General features: G+C 42.3%; 1 long non-coding RNA gene and 1 gene segment (V, D, J or C); both read left to right on the forward strand.

The window, feature by feature from the left end:
- Nucleotides 1-4,316: 4,316 nt before the first annotated feature.
- Nucleotides 4,317-5,142, forward strand: LOC115171612 (uncharacterized). The gene is made up of 2 exons (XR_003871223.1): nt 4,317-4,408; nt 4,615-5,142. It is a non-coding gene; the product is annotated as an uncharacterized LOC115171612 (long non-coding RNA).
- A 15,099-nt stretch (nt 5,143-20,241) lies between these two features.
- On the forward strand, nt 20,242-21,101 carry LOC115171609 (Ig heavy chain V region-like). The segment is given in 2 exon segments: nt 20,242-20,443; nt 20,543-21,101. Coding segments are annotated over 2 exon segments (366 nt in total).
- Nucleotides 21,102-21,868: the final 767 nt, after the last annotated feature.

Raw genomic sequence — 21,868 nt, forward strand, 5'->3', positions numbered from 1 at the left:
ATATCAGACTGGATCAGTCACCTTCTCAGGTGAAAATACCTGGACACTGTTAAAGTGTCCTGTATAATCTCTGGTTATTCAATGACTAGCTATAACATTCACTGGATAAGGCAGAAACCAGGGAAAGGACTGGAGTGGACTGGGAGAATGAACACTGGTTCAGGAACAGATGTTATCTATGCAGACTCCCTGAAAGGCCAGTTCACTCTGACTGAGGATGTCGCCATAAACACACAGTTCTTAGAGGTCAAGAGTCTGAGATCAGAGGACTCTGCTGTTTATTATTGTGCTCGACAGACACACTGACTGAAGCTGGTGAAGCAGCTGTACAAAAACCCCTCTAACAACATGGCTAGCTGGTGTAATGCTTCCTCTCTTTGTGTCACACTAGAATAATACTGAGTTTCATTAGTGTGAAGAATACAACAACAATATCACAAAGCACTACAAAATAAAAGACTCCAGCCTCTAACATTCCAACAATCTCCTGCCCTGTCTGCTCAAGCTTTCTTGTTGTCCCACATGAACTGCTACTGATTAAAGGACTGTCACTTTGTTTTTACTTTCAACAGATGGTAATGCATACTTAAAAGCTTTTCTTCAAGTATGAAATAATCTATTTTTATCAACAGGTGTTCATGGTCAGACACTGATTGAGTCTGGACCAGTGGTTAAAAAGCCTGGAGAATCCCACAAACTGACCTGTACAGCCTCCGGCTTCACATTCAGTAGCTATTATATGGGCTGGATCAGACAAGCTAAAGGTAAATCGTTTTAGTGGATTGGTCATATTCATGGAGGTAGTACTTACTACTCCCAGTCATTTCAGGGTAGATTCACCCTCTCCAGAGATGATTCCAGCAGTAAGCTGTACCTACAGATGAACAGCCTGAAGAGTGAGGACACAGCAGTGTATTAGTGTGCCCAGTACAGACAGTGAGAGAAAGTGGTGGAAGAGCTGTATAAAAACCTTTTCCTCATCAAGCACAGACAACCTCATTTATTGCTGATGAATGGTTTAATAGCACAAACTCAGCCATACCTTAAAAAACACACATGGTGTAGATAATGTGCAGACTGTATAGGATTAATAATAATAATGTTTAGGTGGGTGCTAATATTTGTCCTATTTCACACATGTACCAGTGGGTATTGTAAATTGTAAATGTAGTTTTTTGCATATCCCACTCCCCTTGAGACACCCTCAGAAAGTGGGGTCACAGCCAGGAAAAACAATAATAAGCAAACACCCATGTCATTTGTGTCCCGTAGAGAACGTTTAACCATTCTAAGGAGTTGCTACATATCTACCACATCTCCTATAAGTGTAGTGTCAAAATGGATAAATGAACAGATCATTTTGAACAAATGACTTCAATGGCATTTTTAAGGGGTAAAATGTACAAGCAGCCAAATAGGATAGTCACAAATTCGGACCAAATTTACTGAACATATCAATATAAACTGACTATTTAATCATACATACTTAGAGTATGGAATAAATATATTTACAGTTACATTTGACATAATTATTATGCTTTAAGTCACACAGAATCAACATATTTTCCATCATGTTGGTCAAACTGATGAGAAGTAACTAGTAATGCATCCATTCCATAGTCTAAGGGTTTATGTTTGATAATCCATTCTGTTCCACATCGGCCCTGCTCTCCTTTTCTCAGTTGTGTCTGTTCCTCTCACACACCCCACCCCTCTCTCTTCCCCTCTGTGACCCTCACAGCTGTGTGGCATCATGCTTGGTGAACTCCAGTCTGTCACCTGGGTGTTTCAGGGACCCAGTTTAGCATCTCTGATGATTCAGATAGACAGTTAAAGCAGTTAGGTAGCCCAGGGACTGCAGGGACTGTCCCTATACACTTTCATGTTCTAATTCTCACTACCTTGTTTCAACTGAGGAGAAACTGACTTTCCCATCAGCCAGCTGGTGGCTGGTAACCATACAATGTTTCAACCACATGAACACAATTAGCATTCGGTTTGATTACATGGTGAGAATGATCAAAGAATCTGACAATTTAATCACTGTTTAATTTATATGATAGACCTTGTTAATAACAGTTGTATTAATTATATTATTTCCTATTTTCAGTCATTCAATGCTACTCATCACCCACAATGTTATTGACAGACCATACTCATGGTTTGTGTTGGTAATAAATATAACACACTTTTCAAGAATTGCATTGAACAATGAGTCCTTAACTAAAATAACACATTTTTGCACCTCCCCTAAATACTTTACTTTGTCTTCATTATAATTGTTTATAGGGAAGAGAGTTTAAGAATGTGTTTTATAAGGCATGTGTGTTGGGTGCAATAGTGGGGGAAATGGCTTTATCAAAATGAGTGTTGGGTGCAATAGTTCAAAGCTACACAAGCATGACTTCCACCCAGGATGCACCTTCACTCTGATAAAGCCATTTCCCTGTTATAATATCTTGATGATTAACCTTAAAAAAGGACCAATGTACAGTATCATTGTAAAAGTGCAGTAACATATAAGAAAACAAGAGTGATCTACTGCAGATGTGGGAGAAAATGAAAAATTATAATTTCAAAAAGTAATTGAGTGAAGTTTAGCCATCTGGTTTGTTGATGGTTGCATTTTAGGGTACAGTACTTCAGGATGTGAATTATTCATTATTATTGTTATTTTGTTATTTAGTTTTACATGTTGTTTAAAAAATAAATTCGTAAGGTATTTTCTGACTTTATTGAACAGACAGAGGGAGAGGATAACAGTTATTAAAGGTTGTGTCAAAGGGCAATAGGTCAGATTCAGAAGTTTTCAGAAAAAGTATGAGACAACATATTGCAATTTGTTACAGGGGGCACTTGTATGAATGTGTTTGTTATATTATGGTGGGAAATATACAAATGTAATATGATTATATATAAATTATTTCAGGATTCTTCTCAATACATTAAACATAATGTTCATATGAGAGATGTGAAAAAAAATACTTTACTGCTTAAACAACACAAAACATTTTTGCTGATTGACATTGATTGATGATGTCTGACATTGTCTTAGAATTGATTGCCTTGAAACCCCTTTTATATGCATGTGAAATGCTACCACCCATCTATGGTTGTCTTGCAAATTCTGTCTCCCAAGTCTTTGTACTTTTGTGATGTTTTGTCACGTCCTGACCAGTATAAGGGTTATTTGTTATTGTAGTTTGGTCAGGACGTGGCAGAGGGTATTTGTTTTTATGTTGTTCGGGGTGATGGTTTATTTAGTAGGGCGTTTGATTTATTATTTCTGGGTTTTGGTTCATGTTCTATGTTTTGTACTTCTATGTTCTTTCTAGGTTGGTGTATTTCTATGTGTAGGTTAATGGGAGGTTGGACTCTCAATTGGAGGCAGGTGCTTTCTCGTTGCCTCTGATTGAGAGTCCTATACATGGGTAATTGTTTGGTGTAGTGTTTGTGGGAGATTGTTTCTTGTTTTGCATGTGTGAGCCTGACAAGACTGTTTTGTTGTTCGTTCTTCTTTTGTTATTTTGGTGTTCTCTGGATTTAACCTCTTATGGCTAGGGGGCAGTATTTTCACGGCTGGATAAAAAACGTACCCGATTTAATCTGATTATTAGTCCTGCCCAGAAACTAGAATATGCATATAATTATTAGCTTTGGAGAGAAAACACTCCAAAGTTTCTAAAACTGTTTGAATGGTGTCTGTGAGTATAACAGAACTCCTATGGCAGGCAAAAACCTGAGATGGTTCTGTTCAGGAAGTACCCTCTCTGACCATTTATTTTCTTTCTTTGACATCTCTTCCAAAAACGAAGGATCTCTGCTGTTACGTGACAATACCCACGTCTCCAATGGCCTCTCAGAGCCCGGGAAAAACAGGAATGACGTAATTCAAAGCCCTGGCTGAAACAAAGGAGAGCAAAAGCTAAGTGGTCTCTCAGTGGAGTAAGCCTTACGCTCGCGACCCGCCCCGCCCCCGGCTTTCGGTTTTTTCCTCAGTTTACAGACAGGCAGATTCCCGGTCGGAATATTATCGCTTTTCTACGAGATAAATTGCATAAAAATTGGTTTTAAACAGCGGTTGACATGCTTCGAAGTACGTGTAACTGACAGTTAATCTGTAAGTCTATGTCGTTGTTTTTTGTTTGAATTGTTTACGTGTTCGCTATACGGGGGAAATGATAAGACAGGTGGAACTACGTTGCTAACAACTGTTGTAACGGGGATCTTTATCGTAGCAACACATCTTTGGGGTGAAGGCTTTCCCGCGCGATGTTAGCTAAGCTTTCATGTTACCGGGTGTAGTTCGTAAAGGTGAAATGTGTATTTTAGGATGAAGCGTGAATTCATGCCAGGAATATAAGTGTGAAGTTTGATTTCCTCCCTTCTGTAATAAGCAGCCAATGAGGTATTTTTTCCTTTATTCGTGTGTTCAATCTGATACTGTTATAGCTCCGGCTAAACTGTTTATGTATGTAATTACTTCAGAGTTATACCAAGCTAAGTCACTGTTTATGTATGTAATTACTTCAGAGTTGTACCAAGCTAATAAGTCACTCATAAGACAAGAAGGTGTAAGAGTGTGCTTAAACTGTATTTTCATTTACTTTATAGTTCTCACGGAAGGTGATAATTCTGACTAAACTACAGAATAAAGCCGCCAGTTAAAATCAAGGAACGGTTGTGCTCGTGGTTACTGGAGGGAGTTACAGTGAGAACTCAATGCTCTTCACGAGCAAGAGGTAAAGAAGAATCTCATCCAGCTGTAAACGTCTACAAGATACCCAAATCCTGGTAGGCCCTGTCATCCGCCAGATAAGAGTTTTTGCACCTACCTGCAACCTAAGAAGAAAATCTCCACATAAGGAAGCATCGTGAGGCAACATAAGGTCAAGGCTAACAGGAAAGTCAGACACGCAAGTACAAGTCAATGCGTTTGAAGGTGGCCCTAGCCTTGTGAACTGCTAATAAGAGACTTTAAGATTACAATTCGTAAGGACTGGAGATAGTTGTGTATTTCATCAAGACGCTGGTATTATGCATTTGCTCCTTCTATCTTAATGTATCGCTGTTATGTGTATTACTGGAAAAATATTATTTGATACTTACTAAAACAATATATATATTGCTACAAAACATTAAGGGTCAGCGTACACCTATTCATTATATTTTCACCTGTAAGTTAATAGTGTAATTGTTTGGTAAGGTGTTTGTTCAAGCCTTTGTTACAAGCATTATACATGTTTATACCACGTACTAAGGTTTAAATTACCTACTCACTTATCCAAACCTTACCTAGAATTTATTTGATTTGATTTAGAATGTCAGAAAAGGGTAGTTTCACTAAAGGAGATAGAGATGGGGTGGGTCAAGTTGAGCAGCTGCAGCAACACCTCGCAAACTTCAAGCCTTCATCAGAACAAACAGAGCAGCAGGAAGAGACCCAGACTGGTGTGGAGTCACGGCTGACAGCGAATGATGATACAGAAGCTGCTAATGGGACATCACAACAAGAGCCACGGAAAGGTGAGAGGGTCCGCAGGTTAACTGAAAAGGGCAGAGAACTGCGCGACGAAAGGTGGAGACAGCTCGAACATCGTTTCAGGGTCAGCTATGAGAAGTGGAAGGCTCTGGTAAAGGAAGCAAAACTGTCACTGACAGGCTGTTGCTCTGAAGACCTACTAGAAGACCTCTTAAACAAGATCAGCCATACCTCTACAGAGCTAAACCTTGTCTATGTAAATTTGCGTCAAATTGACATTCCCGACAACGATATACGCCGCAGAGTTGATACATGTGAAGCAGTTACAATGTCTATTATCAAGACAGTAAGGTGTCATTTAAAGGTCAGGGAAGAAGGTCAAAGTAACCAGATAGAGCTGCACTGGAAGGACAGCAATTCCTTGTGCATGTCTGAACTCTCACATAATTCAAGTCTCAACTATCAGCCCTCAAGCGCTTCCTCCCAGTCTCAAAGCAACTCAAAGGTCAACTCCAGACACTCAAGCGTGTTATCTGTTAAGAGACAAGAGGCTGCGGCGGAAGTTGCTGCTAACCAAGCAGCTTTAGAAGTAATGGTTAAGCAAGAATGCCAACAAGAAGAGCTTCAGAGACTCGAAGATGAAGATAAGAAGAGGACAGCGGAGCAAGAAGCTGAGGCTGTGAAACGCAGCTTAGAAGAAGCAAGGCTGCGAGTCAAGTTAGAGGTAGAAAATGCTGCCAGACGAAGGACGCTAGAAGACAAGCGTAGAGAGTTAGAGCGCCTAGAAGTGCTCAAGAAACTAAATACTGCCAAGGCGCGGATGCAAGTGTATGAGCAAGATGAAAACTCAGAGGACGAGAAGAGAGAACTATTCTCTAACTGCAAATCTGTGAAAGAAGTCATGCACAGAAGTGGCTCATTTCACAGTCTCTCACCACAACATGTTGTGACAAGCACACAACATGAAGATAGCACCAAGACCATGTTCAGGTTACTAGCGGAATCAATCAGTGAAAGCCGCCTTCCCATACCAGAACCAGTGACATTCAATGGAGAACCACTCTCGTTCACTGACTGGAAGGTCTCTTTTCAGACTCTGATAGACAGGAAGAACATACCAGCAACTGAGAAGATATATTACTTAAGAAAATATGTCGGTGGGCCTGCCAAGAAAGCCATCGATAGTTACTTTATGTTAGGAACAGAGTCAGCCTACCATGCTGCGTGGACCATTCTTGAAGAAAGGTACGGAAACAAATTCCTCATCGCCAAGTCCTTCAGAGATAAGCTCAATGCATGGCCTAAGATAGGATCCAAGGACAGTCTTGAACTTAGAGACCTTGTAGATTTTCTCCGCAGCTGTGAGGCTGCTATGTCTAAGAATAAGGGCCTGGAGGTGCTTAATGACTGTAATGAAAACCAAAAGATCCTCGCTAAACTTCCAGATTGGCTAACTTCAAGATGGAATAGAAAGGTCATAGACATCTTAGAAGAAACGGAAACCTTTCCCAGCTTCAGTCAGTTTGTGAAGTTTCTCACGAGAGAAGCCAAGATCGCTTGCAATCCTGTAACCTCCCTTCACGCTTTGAAACCAAGTGAAGATGGAAAACCTAAGACGCCAAGGATTCAAAGCCCTGGAGCAAGGGTATTAGCAACTAACTCTGATGAGAAAGATACTGTCACTAGTTGTGTCTTCTGTGAGAAGTCAGGTCATAGTCTCCACAAATGTTGGAAGTTCATGGATAAGCCCACCGCAGAGCGACAGAAGTTTGTTCAAGAGAATAAATTGTGCTTCGGCTGTTTAAGGCCTGGGCATCGTTTGAAAGATTGTGATAACAGGAACACCTGTGACACGTGTCAGAGGAGGCATCCTTCCTGCCTGCACGAAGATCGTACTAAAGAAAGGTCAAGGGACAGGAAGACAGAGCCCCCACAAGATAAGGGGACAAGTGCGTCAAGTGAGGCCATATCTAACAGAGTCGTAAGGGACATTAACAACACTCACACCTCCACAATCATTCCAGTATGGGTGTCAACCACAAGCGAGCCCGATCGTGAAGTTCTCGTGTATGCACTTCTTGACACCCAGAGCGACACCACCTTTATCCTTGAAGAGACAACAAAGGCTCTCAATACAAGGAAGGAGCCAGTACAACTGAAACTCTCTACAATGGCTTCAAGGAAAACCATCGTGCCCAGCCAAAAGCTGTCTGGTTTGCAGGTTAGAGGGTTTTACCTGGAGAAGAAAATCCCTCTGCCAAACACCTACTCGAGAGAGTTTATTCCTGCAAACAGAGATCATATTCCTACTCCAGAGACGGCAAGAGCATGGTCTCATCTTGAACACATTGCGGAGGAGATTGCTCCTCAACAGAGCTGTGATGTCGGTCTCTTAATTGGCTACAACTGCTCCCAGGCTCTCCTTCCAAGAGAAATTGTGTCTGGTAAGGGAAATCAGCCTTTTGCTCAGAGAACAGACCTTGGCTGGAGCATAGTCGGCTATGGAAACCCATGTATCGACTATGGCGACGCTATTGGAGTTAGTCATCAGGTTATCGTTAGACAGGTGATGCCAAGTCTTCAATCTTCTTCCAACCTCACAAATCAAGTACACTATGTTTGTAGAACACGCGTAAGAGAGGTAATCACAGCACTGGACGTTATCAAGACGCTTGAATCCGACTTCAAAGAGAGAGCTGCAGAAGAGGACCTCATATCTCAAGAGGATATCCGGTTCCTGACAAAAATGAAAGCGGGCATCAGACGCAAGGACAATGGACATTACGAGATGCCGCTGCCGTTTAAGGAAGAAAGACCCAACCTGCCGAACAATAAAACATGTGCAGTTCACCGTCTCAAGTGCCTGGAAAGGAGGCTGAGGAGAGACAAGCAGTACTACAAGGACTACACAGCATTTATGGAAGAGACCATAGCTCGTGGAGATGCTGAGAAGGTCTCCAAGGAAGAAATTAACAAACATCCAGCATGGTACATCCCACATCATGGGGTTTATCACCCACAAAAACCTGGGAAGATACGAGTCGTCTTTGACTGCTCAGCTAAGTTTCGAGAGACGTCCTTGAATGACCATCTCCTCACCGGTCCAGAGTTGACAAACACATTGCTGGGTGTCCTTTGTCGTTTTCGTAAGGGTCCAGTTGCAATCATGTGTGATGTAGAGCGCATGTTCCACCAGTTTCATGTGAAAGCAGAAGACCAAGATTATCTGCGGTTCCTTTGGTGGGAGAACGGAGATCTAGAGTCTCAACCCTCAGTGTATCGTATGAAGGTCCACTTGTTCGGCGCAGCATCATCTCCTGGTTGCGCCAACTATGGTCTCAAACATCTTGCTGCCGAAGGACGAGGAAGCTTCAGTGAGGAGTCTATCCAGTTCATAGAAAGGAACTTTTATGTTGATGATGGGTTGACGAGCGTATCGTCTGAAGCTGAAGCGGCCCAGCTGGTGAAAGAAGCAAGAGAGCTTTGCAGCATCGGCAAACTTCGGTTGCACAAGTTTATCTCTAACAGCAAGGAAGTTATAGCCACAATTCCCAAGGAAGAATGTGCTGAGGGTGCCAAAGACCTGGATATGGCTCTGGGTGAACCACACATGGAGAGAGCGCTTGGTGTACTGTGGTGTGTCGCATCAGACGAGTTCCAGTTTAGGGTAGTTGTCAAGGAACGCCCACTTACAAGAAGAGGAGTGTTGTCTACAGTAGCCTCTGTATATGATCCGCTTGGGTTTGTGGCACCCTTTGTCCTGGCAGGGAAGCAGATCTTGCAGCAGATGTGTCGTGACAAGATCGACTGGGATGACCCCATTCCAGATGACCTACGTTTCCAGTGGGAATTCTGGCTCCAAGGTCTACAAAGTTGTCGGAAGTAAGAATCCAACGAGGCTACTTGCCATCAAGTTTCAAGGAAGTGCAGAGTTATGAGCTCCATCACTTCTCCGACGCTAGTACCTCAGGTTATGGAGAGTGCTCATACCTCAGAACAATCAGCACAGCAGGAGAAGTTCATTGCTCCCTAGTTATGGGGAAGTCGAGAGTCGCCCCTTCCAAGATTACGACCATACCACGACTGGAACTTTCAGCAGCGGTGGTAGCTGTTCGAACAAGTGACATGCTCAAAAGGGAGCTAGAGATACAAGGTCTACAGGAATACTTCTGGACAGACTCAAAGGTAGTTCTTGGCTACATCAACAATGAAGCCAGAAGATTCCACGTCTTTGTAGCTAACCGTATCCAACGCATTAAGCAAAGCACAGATCCCGAACAATGGAGATATGTGACCTCTGAAGAGAATCCTGCGGATCATGCTTCCAGAGGTCTCACATCAGAACAGCTCATGGCTTCCAAATGGTTCACAGGTCCAGACTTTCTTTGGCAAGAAGAACTTCCCAAAGGACAAGTCAAGGAGGGAGAGTTCGCAGACAATGACCCAGAGCTGCAGAAATCCCTGGTCCATGATACCCAGGCAAAGGAAGAAAGATCGTTACTAGATCACCTTCACAAGTTCTCAGACTGGGCAAGAGTGGTAAAAGCTATTGCCAGGCTCAAACGACGTGTCAAGGAAGCCATAGGCTTAAAATTGAGGTCTAGTGAAGCTACAAGCATAGAAGAAAGGAGAGAGGCAGAGCTCACCATTATAAGGATGGTTCAAGAAGCAGCCTTCTCCCATGAGATACACAACCTTAGGCACCAGAAAGACATCAAGACCAAAGATAAAGCAAGCAAGTTGCATAAATTGAGTCCATTTCTGGATGAGCAAGGTATCCTCAGGGTGGGAGGTCGCTTGGCTCATGCAACTCTTCATTCCCACGTGAAGCATCCTGCAATCCTGCCAAGAGATAGCCACTTGTCAGTGCTGCTCGTCAAGCACTATCATGAAAGAGTACGACACCAAGGACGTGGAATAACGATCAATGAGCTGCGATCCAACGGTATATGGATCCTAGGATGCAGCAATGCAGTTTCCTCGCACATCTACAAATGTGTGAAATGCAGGAAATTCAGAAGATGTACAGAAGAGCAAAGGATGGCAGATCTTCCGAAGGAACGCATGGAGACCACGCCTCCCTTCACATACTGCGGGATGGACTGCTTTGGACCCTTCTATGCCAAGGACAGAAGAAGAGAGTTAAAGCGTTATGGGCTCCTACTCACTTGCATGGGCTCTCGAGCAGTTCACATTGAAATGCTTGATGACTTAACCACCGATGCCTTTATCAATGCCCTGCGTTCATTCATCGCCATACGTGGTAATGTTCGTCAAATCAGATGTGATCAAGGCAGCAACTTCATTGGCGCAAGACGCGAGTTTGTGGACGCCCGGAAGGAAATGGATCAAGAACGATTGAAGGAACTTGGATGCGAGTTTATCATGAACACCCCATCTTCAAGTCACATGGGTGGTGTTTGGGAAAGGCAAATCCGCACGATACGAAGTGTCTTGACATCCATTCTTGATCAGTCAGACGGAAGACTCGACAGCGCTTCTCTGCGTACCTTTCTCTATGAAGTCATGGCAATTTTAAATAGTAGGCCCCTAACTACGGAATATCTGAATGATCCATTAGGTCCAGAACCGCTCACACCAAATCACATCTTGACAATGAAGTCCACAATTCTCTTACCACCACCTGGACAGTTCATCAAGGAAGATCTTTATCTCCGCAAGAGATGGCGCAGAGTTCAATTCTTAGCCAATGAATTCTGGGCAAGGTGGAAGAAAGAGTACCTCCTAAACCTCCAACACAGGCAGAAATGGAATAAAGACAGAAGAAACGCAAGTATTAATGACATTGTCATATTGCAAGATGATACTGCACCACGCAACCAGTGGAAATTGGCAAAGGTTACAGAAGTGTACCCGGGACAGGATGGCCGGGTGAGAAGATGCAAGTTACTGATCAGCGACTCAACCCTGGATGAGAGAGGTAAACGCATCACCAAACCCACCTATCTGGAGAGGCCCATCCATAAGACAGTCACCCTCCTGGAAGCCGATCAAAAACCCTGCAGACCCCTTTCACAGAAATCACAGGTGATTGGTGGGAGTGTAACTGACAGTTAATCTGTAAGTCTATGTCGTTGTTTTTTGTTTGAATTGTTTACGTGTTCGCTATACGGGGGAAATGATAAGACAGGTGGAACTACGTGGCTAACAACTGTTGTAACGGGGATCATTATCTTAGCAACACATCTTTGGGGGTGAAGGCTTTCCCGCGCGATGTTAGCTAAGCTTTCATGTTACCGGGTGTAGTTCGTAAAGGTGAAATGTGTATTTTAGGATGAAGCGTGAATTCATGCCAGGAATATAAGTGTGAAGTTTGATTTCCTCCCTTCTGTAATAAGCAGCCAATGAGGTATTTTTTCCTTTATTCGTGTGTTCAATCTGATACTGTTATAGCTCCGGCTAAACTGTTTATGTATGTAATTACTTCAGAGTTATACCAAGCTAAGTCACTGTTTATGTATGTAATTACTTCAGAGTTGTACCAAGCTAATAAGTCACTCATAAGACAAGAAGGTGTAAGAGTGTGCTTAAACTGTATTTTCATTTACTTTATAGTTCTCACGGAAGGTGATAATTCTGACTAAACTACAGAATAAAGCCGCCAGTTAAAATCAAGGAACGGTTGTGCTCGTGGTTACTGGAGGGAGTTACAGTACGGTAATGGAATATTTAGAAATTTAAATCGGGTACGTTTTTTATCCGGCCGTGCAAATACTGCCCCCTATCCCCAACAGGTTAAAATGATGAGAGAGGCCTGTAATTTTCATCATAGGTACACTTCAACGATGACAGACAAAATGAGAAAAAAAATCCAGAAAATCTCATTGTAGGATTTTTTATGAATTTATTTGCAAATTATGGTGGAAAATAAGTATTTGGTGAATAACAAAAGTCTATCTCAACACTTTGTTATATACCCTTTGTTGGCAATGACATAGGTCAAACGTTTTCTGTAAGTCTTCACAAGGTTTTCACACACTGTTGCTGGTATTTTGGCCCATTTCGCCATGCAGATCTCCTCTAGAGCAGTGATGTTTTGGGGCTGTCGCTGGGCAACACTGACTTTCAACTCCCTCCAAAGATTTTCTATGGGGTTGAGATCTGGAGACTGGCTAGGCCACTCCAGGACCTTGAAATGCTTCTTACGAAGCCACTCCTTTGTTGCCCGGGCGGTGTGTTTGGGATCATTGTCATGCTGAAAGACCCAGCCATGTTTCATCTTCAATGCCCTTGCTGATGGAAGGAGGTTTTCACTCAAAATCTCGATACATGGCCCCATTCATTCTTTCCTTTACACGGATCAGTCGTCCTGGTCCCTTTGCAGAAAAACAGCCACAAAGCATGATGTTTCCACCCCCATGCTTCACAGTAGGTATGGTGTTCTTTGGATGCAACTCAGCATACTTTGTCCTCCAAACACGAGTTGAGTTTTTACCAAAAAGTTATATTTTGGTTTCATCTGACCATATGACATTCTCCCAATCCTCTTCTGGATCTTCCAAATGCTCTCTAGCAAACTTCCGACGGGCCTGGAGATGTATTGGCTTAAGCAGGGGGACACGTCTGGCACTGCAGGATTTGAGTCCCTGGCGGCGTAGTGTGTTACTGATGGTAGGCTTTGTTACTTTGGTCCCAGCTCTCTGCAGGTCATTCACTAGGTCCCCCTGTGTGGTTCTGAGATTTTTGCTCACCGTTCTTGTGATAATTTTGACCCCACGGGGTGAGATCTTGCGTGGAGCCCCAGATCGAGGGAGATTATCAGTGGTCTTGTATGTCTTCCATTTCCTAATAATTGCTCCCACAGATGATTTCTTCAAACCAAGCTGCTTACCTATTGCAGATTCAGTCTTCCCAGCCTGGTGCAGGTCTACAATTTTGTTTCTGGTGTCCTTTGACAGCTCTTTGCTCTTGGCCATAGTGGAGTTTGGAGTGTGACTGTTTGAGGTTGTGGACAGGTGTCTTTTATACTGATAACAAGTTCAAACAGGTGCCATTAATACAGGTAACGAGTGGAGGACAGAGGAGCCTCTTAAAGAAGAAGTTACAGGTCTGTGAGAGACAGAAATCTTGCTTGTTTGTAGGTGACCAAATACTTATTTTCCACCATAATTTGCAAATAAATTCATAAAAAATCCTACAATGTGATTTTCTGGATTTTTTTCTCATTTTGTCTGTCATAGCTGACGTGTACCTATGATGAAAATTACAGGCCTCTCTCATCTTTTTAAGTGGGAGAACTTGCACAATTGGTGGCTGACTAAATACTTTTTTCCCCCACTGTAGGTGTTTCTTTTGTCCAGGTGAGAAAGGGCGGTGTGGAGTGCGATTGAGATTGCATCATGTATGAATCTGTTGGGGCGGTATGCGAATTGGAGTGGGTCTAGGGTGTCCGAGAGGATGCTGTTGATGTGAGCCATGACCAACCTTTCAAAGCACTTCATGGCTACCGACATGAGTGCCCCGGGCAGTAATCATTTAAGCAGGTTACCTTCACTTACTTGGGCACAGGGCTATGGTGGTCTGCTTGAAACATGTAGGTATTACAGACTCTGTGAAATGTCAGTGAAGACACTTGACAGTTGGTCTGCACATGCTTTGAGTTCACGTCCTGGTAATCAGTCTGGCCAAGCGGCTTTGTCAATGCTGACTAAATGTTTTGTTCACATCGGCTACCAAGAGCGTTCTCACAGTCATCCAGAAGTAGGCTCGGATCACTGGGCAGCTCGCATCTGGGTTTCCCTTTGTAGTCTGTACTAGCTTTCAAGCCATGCCACATCTGACGAGCGTCAGAGCTGGTTTAGTAGGATTCAATCTTAATCCTGTATTGACGCTTTGCTTGTTTGATGGTTCGTCTGAGGGCATAGCGGGATTTCTTTTCAGCGTTCGGATTAGTCTCCCGCTCCTTGAAAGCGGCAGCTCTAGCCTTTAGCTCAATGTAGATGTTGCTTGTAATCCATGGCTTCTGGTTGGGATATGTACGTACAGTCACTGTGGGGACGACGTCATCGATGCACTTATTGATGAAGCCGATGACTGAGGTGGTGTATTCCTCAATGCCATTGGATGAATCCCGGAACATATTCCAGCCTGTGCTAGCACAACAGCCCTATAGTGTAGCATCCGTGTCATCTGACCACTAACATATTGAGCAAGTCACTGGTACTTCCTGCTTTAGTTTTTGCTTGTAAGCAGGAATCAGGAGGATAGAATTGTGGTCTGATTTTCCAAATGGAGGGCGGGGAGGGCTTTGTATGCATCCCTGTGTGTGGAGTAAAGGTGGTCTAGGATTTTTTCCCCCCCTGGTTTCACATGTGACATGCTGGTTAAAATTTGGTTAAACTGATTTAAGTTTGCCTGCATTAAAGTCCCCGGCCACTAGGAGCGCCGTTTCTGGGTGAATATTTTCTTCTTTGTTTATGGCCTTATAGAGTTGGTTGAGAGCGGTCTTAGTGCCAGCTTCGCTTTGTGGTGGTAAATAGACGGCTAGGAATAATGCAGATGAGAACAGTGTCGAAGTAACAAAAGTGTATTACTAGTACAGGGGCAAGCAAAATGACAGGTCAAGGCAGGCAAAGGTCAGTAATCCAGATAGGGTTCAAAAGGGCCGGAACGGCAGGCAGAACTCAGAGTCAGAACAGGCAGGGGTCAATAATTCAGAGTAGTTGGGCGAGGTACAGGATGGCAGGCAGGCTCAGCGTCAGGGCAGGCAGAATGGTCAAAACCCGGGAAAACTAGAAAACACAGGCGCAAGGGGAAAACCGCTGGTAGGCTTGACGAACAAAATGAACTGGCAACAGACAAACAGAGAACACACGTATAAATACACTGGGGATAATGGGGAAGCTGGGCAACACCTGGAGGAGAGTGGAGACAATCACAAAGACAGGTGCAACAGATCAGGGTGTGACACTAACAGCATGTCTGTCATATGGAAGCTGTATGTTCTGAGAACAGGGGACTCTGCTGTAAATGTAAAACACTCTCTTTTTTTGCAATTATCAATTAATATGACATTGAAAACATGTCCTGTGAATACTAGTGTACTGTTTTTGTCACCAATGGCCTTTTTGTTCATACGTGTTAATTATTTCCTTGACAAATGGATGTATATGCCATTTCAATGAACCCACAATAAAATGAATTAATGAAGATGATCAATATTTAGAAAATCATCATGCTCCCCACAGTTCCTCCAGTCCTTGAGTCAGTTGTGTGTGGTGAGTAGAACATGGAATTTTTTTTTGACTAAGTGACCTGATCAGGAAAAACTCTGTTCCTGGTCAGGTCATGTGATAAATGACAACTCCTGGCCCTACTTATGAGTCATAAATTCACCTCTGACCTCATTTATCAGCCCCTCCCCCATGACATCATGATGTAAATCCAGATCCCACAGAGTTCATATATACTTATGTTCTGCTGATGACTTGTTGTCTTGTGTGGAGCAGCTGAGTTCATATCTCTACCCTCAGTATGACGAGAAAACTCTCCCTTCTGCTGCTCTCTCTCTGTCTGACCTGTGAGTTCTGCAGTACTTAATCAGCTGTCTTTTATGGAATGACTTAACATTGACAATATTTTTTGCAAACTCTCTTCTCTTGCTATCCTTAATTTTTCTGCTGCTTTCCCTCTAACACATTCTTCCTATTTCTTTCTATCTTTCCATTAGGTTTAAATGGTCAGAGTCTGGAGTCCATTCCCTCCAATTCAGTCATGAAAAAGCCTGAAGAAACTCTCAGTCTCTCCTGTAAGGGATCTGGGTATACCTTTAGTAGCTACAACACACATTGGATTAGACAACCTGCCGGGAAAGCATTGGAATGGATGGGTTACTCTGGATTAGGCCTAGGTAACCATGCTAAAAGCTTTGAAGGACGTATGGAAACGACTAAAGATAATTCCAACAGCATGATGACTCTGAAGCTGTCTGGTCTGAGAGCAGAGGACTCTGCTGTGTATTACTGTGCACGAGACACACAGTTGTGTGAGTGAGTGGAGGAGCTGTACAAAAACCCCTCAGAGAATCTAACTGGCAGCAGAGTCAACAGAGGGCAGTAGAGCATCAGTACAACAGTGTAACATCTACTGAAGTATTATATTCCCCTGAGAGCCGAAAAAGACAGTCTATTGTCAACAGAACTACTTGTACATCAATACAAAGTACACATTTCCCTGAGGAGAGGTGTAGTAAGGAGAGGGAGAATCACATTAAGCTGTGTTTAAGATGTCTAATCTGCCATTTAAATCATGATGAAGCTTTTTATCATCCACCAAGGTTTCCCACAGTTCCTCCAATTGCTGAGTCAGTCCATATGTCTGATGAATAGAGCCTGTCCACCCAATGACAGACTCAGGACCCAGGTTTTAGAACAGTTTTTTGTATCGTACTTTGTATTTCTATTTTGCATCTGATGTTTTTAATTTATTGGACTCATTTGAAAAAGAGGCCTTGATATCAACATGACTAACTGTCAAAACTAAAGGTTAAATAAACTCTTTGCCCTACAGATGACTCATACATTTACCTCTGACCTCATTCAACAACCCCTCCCCCATGACATCATGATGTAAATCCAGATCCCTCAGAGTTCATACATACTTATGTTCTGCTGCTGACTTGTTGTCTTGTGTGGAGCAGCTGAGTTCATATTTCCAACCTCAGTATGATGGGAAAACTCTACCTTTTGCTGCTCTCTCTCTGTCTGTCCTGTAAGTTCTGCAGTACTTAATCAACTGTTTTTTGTGGAATGGCTGAACATGGACAATGTTTTTTGTAAACTCTCTTCTCTTGCTTTCCTTAATTTTTCTGCTGCTTTCCTCTAACACGTTCTTCATATTTATTTATTTCTCTCCATTAGGTTTAAATGGACAGAGTCTGGAGTCCAGTCCCTCCAGTTCAGTCATGAAAAAGCTTGGAGAATCTATAAGTTTCTCCTGTAAGATATCTGGATTCACCTTTGACAGCCACAACACACACTGGATAAGACTGGAATATCCCTGGAATGGATGGATTACTCTAGATTAGGCCTAGGCTACCATGTTAAAAGGTTTGAAGGACGTATGGAAACGACAAAAGACAATTCCAACAGCATGATGACTCTGAAGCTGTCTGGTCTGAGAGCAGAGGACTCTGCTGTGTATTACTGTGCAAGAGACACAGTGGTGTGAGTGAGTGGAGGATCTGTACAAAAACCCTTCAGAGAATCTAACTGGCAGCAGAGTCAACAGAGGGCAGAAGAGCATCAGTACAACAGAGTAACAGAGTATCTACTGAAGTATAATATTCCCTTAAGAGTCAAAACTACAGAACTACTTGTACGTCAACACAAGGTACATAACCAAAAGTATGTGGACACCTGCTCGTCAAACATCTCATTCCAAAATCATTGGCATTAATGTGGAGTTGGTCCCCCCTTTGATTCTATAACAGCATGGTCAGAGTATTAACCCCAATGGTGAAGGATTTCTATAAATAATTAGGAAATCATCCTCCAAGATTCCCTACAGTTTTACCAACCTTCTTGACTTGAGCAGGAAAAACTCTGCCCTGGTTATGGCATGGGGACATAGTTTGTCCGTGTCACTTCACATGTCATGTTATGAACAAGAACTCCTGGCCCTACCAATGAGTCGTAGCTTGACCCCTGACCTCAGTGTCATCAGCCCCTCCCCCATGACATCATGTAAATCCAGATCCCTCAGAGTTCAGGCAGAAATTCTGAAAAAAGGACCCTAGCCTAAGAAGTTTGCCTCGATCCTGACTAGTCTCCCAGTCCCTGCTGCATAAAAACATCCCCACAGCATGATGTTGCCACCACAATGCTTCACCTTATGGATGGTGTTTATGGTTTTTATGTTTAATACATTTGCAAAAATGTCTAAAAACAGCTTTTGCTTTGTCGTTATGGGATTTTGTGCGTAGATTGCATATATATATAGATTGCATTTAGATTGCATTTATACATTTTAGAATAAGGCGGTAACGTAACAAAATGTGGGAAAAGGTCAAGGAGTCTGAATACTTTCAGAATGCACTGCATATTCAACTTAATATTAAAGACTGGGGACCATTGACACTCCTGGGTTATGATACAAAAAATATTAGCAGATTGTAAAGCTCATTGTACAGAGATGCCTAACATTATCCAGCTGTATAAGTCTGTTTTTTTTACATTGACAACACATTTGAGTATTTATAGTTTTCACAGTTATTCATTATTTTTCACCCACTGATATTCCCATTAATTATACAGTATATATCCTCTCCTTATGCAAATTTCACTTCCCTTCTCTACCTCTAACAGTCTGTATCTGAGAGTCCTAGTACATCCCTCTGAGTCCTGGAGAGTAGAGAGGAGCAGCTCCCACCATTTCAGCTTCAACACAAACCATCTCTGCTGCTGCTGCTGTTGGTAACTGCATCATGTGAGTCTCTTTCAAAAAAAAGATTTATGGTGAATAAATTTACTAATTTAACATCTGTGGTTTCTTTCAACAGGTGTTCATGGTCAGACATTGACTGAGTCTGAGTATATTGCCTCCTGTGAGTATATTTGGATTTGGGGGGCAGACAAAACAATTAGCAATGGCTTTAGCTTTGTTAAAAAAATGTAAATGATTATATTTGTAGTGAGTTTCATTGTAAATGCTTTGTTTACAGGTGTTCACTGTGAATAACTCACCCATTTCCCCCCTTTTTGCCTTGATATTCCCAGTCCCTTTATACCTGACTGTCTTCGTTGTCTTAACACTGTCTTTCCCTCTCCCTTATAAACATATATACTGTACTTTATTACAACTCTGAAATGATCATTTCTAAAACTGCCAATGCTGTGTATTGATGCGTGATTCTCCTTCCAGGTGTCTACTGTGATATTAAACTCATCCAGTCTGATCCAGTGGTTATCAAACCAGGAGAGTCTTTCAGCATCTCCTGAAAATTCTCTTGGTTTTCTATATATTCTCAATGTCATCACTGGATACGACAAACTGAAAGCAATGCTTTGAAACATGTTGGTTAAACATGCAGTAGTAGTACTTCCACTGTAGATTCAATAAAGAGCAAGATCACTTCTAGTTATGACAGCTCCAGCAGTACAGTGTTTCTACAAGGGAACAACTTCCAGAATGAAGACACAGCTGTTTATTACTGAGTCTGTGAGACACAGTGATACAAACCACGACCAGAGCTGTAAAAAAAACCTTCCTCCAGTGATTCATTGTATAATAGGACTCTTTAAATTAAACAGAACAGATATATTTCTCAATATCAAATATGTAAACAAATATAAGCCCATCATTGGCAGAGCTGGAAATGTATATCTGAGTTGTTTGCCAATTATACTCCTGATATGACTTGATGGTATTCTAATTGATGTCTATTAAACATTCAATGAACTCATTCATGATCCATTACGTTAATGTTTGAATCATTCACATGATAAAGTTGGCCAGGACCGAACAAGAAGGTCTAAGTTCTGTACTATCAAAAATATACAAAGTATTATGATATAAATACAGATATATGCAACAATATAAAGACTGGGGATAATTGACATTAATGGGTTATGATGTCAACAATATTGGCAGAGTGTAAAGCTCAATGTATAAGAGTCCTGCCTAACATTAACCTCAAGTATAAGTCTGTATTTTTTACATGGAGAACACATTAGACTATGTATAGCTTGCACGGTTAATACATATGTTTTCCCCTACAGATATTCCCATTAATGATATATATCCTCTCCTTATGCAAATTCCACCCATCCACCCTTCCTTTCTCTCCCTCTACCTCCTATATAAAACCTCTCTGTATCTGAGAGTCCCTGTACGTCCCTCTGAGTCCTGGAGAGTAGAGAAGAACAACTCACACCAGTTCAGCTTCAGCACAAACCATGTTCCCTGCATCTCTGCTGCTGCTGCTGCTGTCAGCTGCCTCCTGTGAGTTCCTGCCTGTAGTCTGATCAGTATAACCTGTGTTGATGTGATACTGATGTGACTCCTTGATTGATCTGACCTGTCATTCCTCTCCCTCCTCAGGTGTCCACTGTCAGGTCGTACTCACACAGGCTGAACAGTCAGTCCAGGGGACCCCCGGGGGATCCCTCAAACTCACATGTGCCTGTAGTGGATTTACTCTAAGCAGTACTAGCATGCACTGGATCCGCCAGGCACCTGGAAAAGGACTTGAATGGATCATTTACTATTATTCTGACGGTAGCAAGAGCAATGCCCCAGTTGTACAGAGTAGATTCACAGCGTCGAAGGACAGCACTAACTTCTATCTGCACATGAACCTGTTGAAGTCAGAGGACTCTGCAGTGTATTACTGTGCTAGAGACTCACTATGGTTAAACTAATGAGAATAGCCGTACAAAAACCATCTGGTAGAGAAAGGAAGGATGTGCACAAACACACAGACACATGTATGGTATAACCAGTAGACCATGACAAGGGGATACATGAGGAACAATTCTAATGATGTATCAAATAATAACACAATGATACAACTGTTAAATACATGGTGCTAGTGTTGTTGATGCACCAACAGGGGGCACTCTCTCTCCAAATGAATAAAATAAAGACCAGTACTGATGAAGGCTCTGCTAATTCATTTCATTACAGGAAAAAAATATAATGTGGATGTCGATTAAATATACTTTACAGTTTGTCAAAATGAAAGTGAAGTGTCTTAAATATGTTTCATCCACCTCAAGTATTAACTAATACTTCAATGTAGTGTTTCATATCCCCCTTTACATTCAAAACTATATCCGATAGAGGGTCTCTGGCCTAGGTTGTGTCCAGTTATAGATGTAATACATCAATACATCAATGCAACCCACACACATTCATATATGTTTTGTCTCTTTGTATACAGGACACCAAACAATGTGTTAGTCAGTTGTTTTGCCATTGTGTTAGTCAGTTTTGTTGCTATTGTGACCGTTTTTGTTGAATTCCTCTCATCTCTCTTTCTCTACACTCCCATCTCCTTCAGATATACACAGCATTAGTCTGACCTCCTCCCCTGCTCAACTCAAACCTCCTGGAGATTCAGTGAAACTATCTTGTCAAGTCTCTGGCTATGCCCTGACGGACCATGGTACAGCTTGGATACGACATCAGCCAGGGAAAACACTGGAGTGGATTGGGATCATCTGGGGTGGTGGATCCATCAAATCTGGAGCCTCTTTTAAGAGCAGATTCACCATCTCCAGAGACAATAGTAATGTACTGTACTTAGACATCACCAGTCTGCAGGCTGAGGACACAGCTGTGTATTATTGTGCAAAAACTGGAGGCACAGTGCAACAGCTCACCTGTTCAAAAACATCATACATACTACTATTCAACAAATACACA

The sequence above is a fragment of the Salmo trutta genome, chromosome 32 (assembly GCF_901001165.1).
Source record: "Salmo trutta chromosome 32, fSalTru1.1, whole genome shotgun sequence".
In the NCBI taxonomy this organism is placed as follows: Eukaryota; Metazoa; Chordata; class Actinopteri; order Salmoniformes; family Salmonidae; genus Salmo; species Salmo trutta.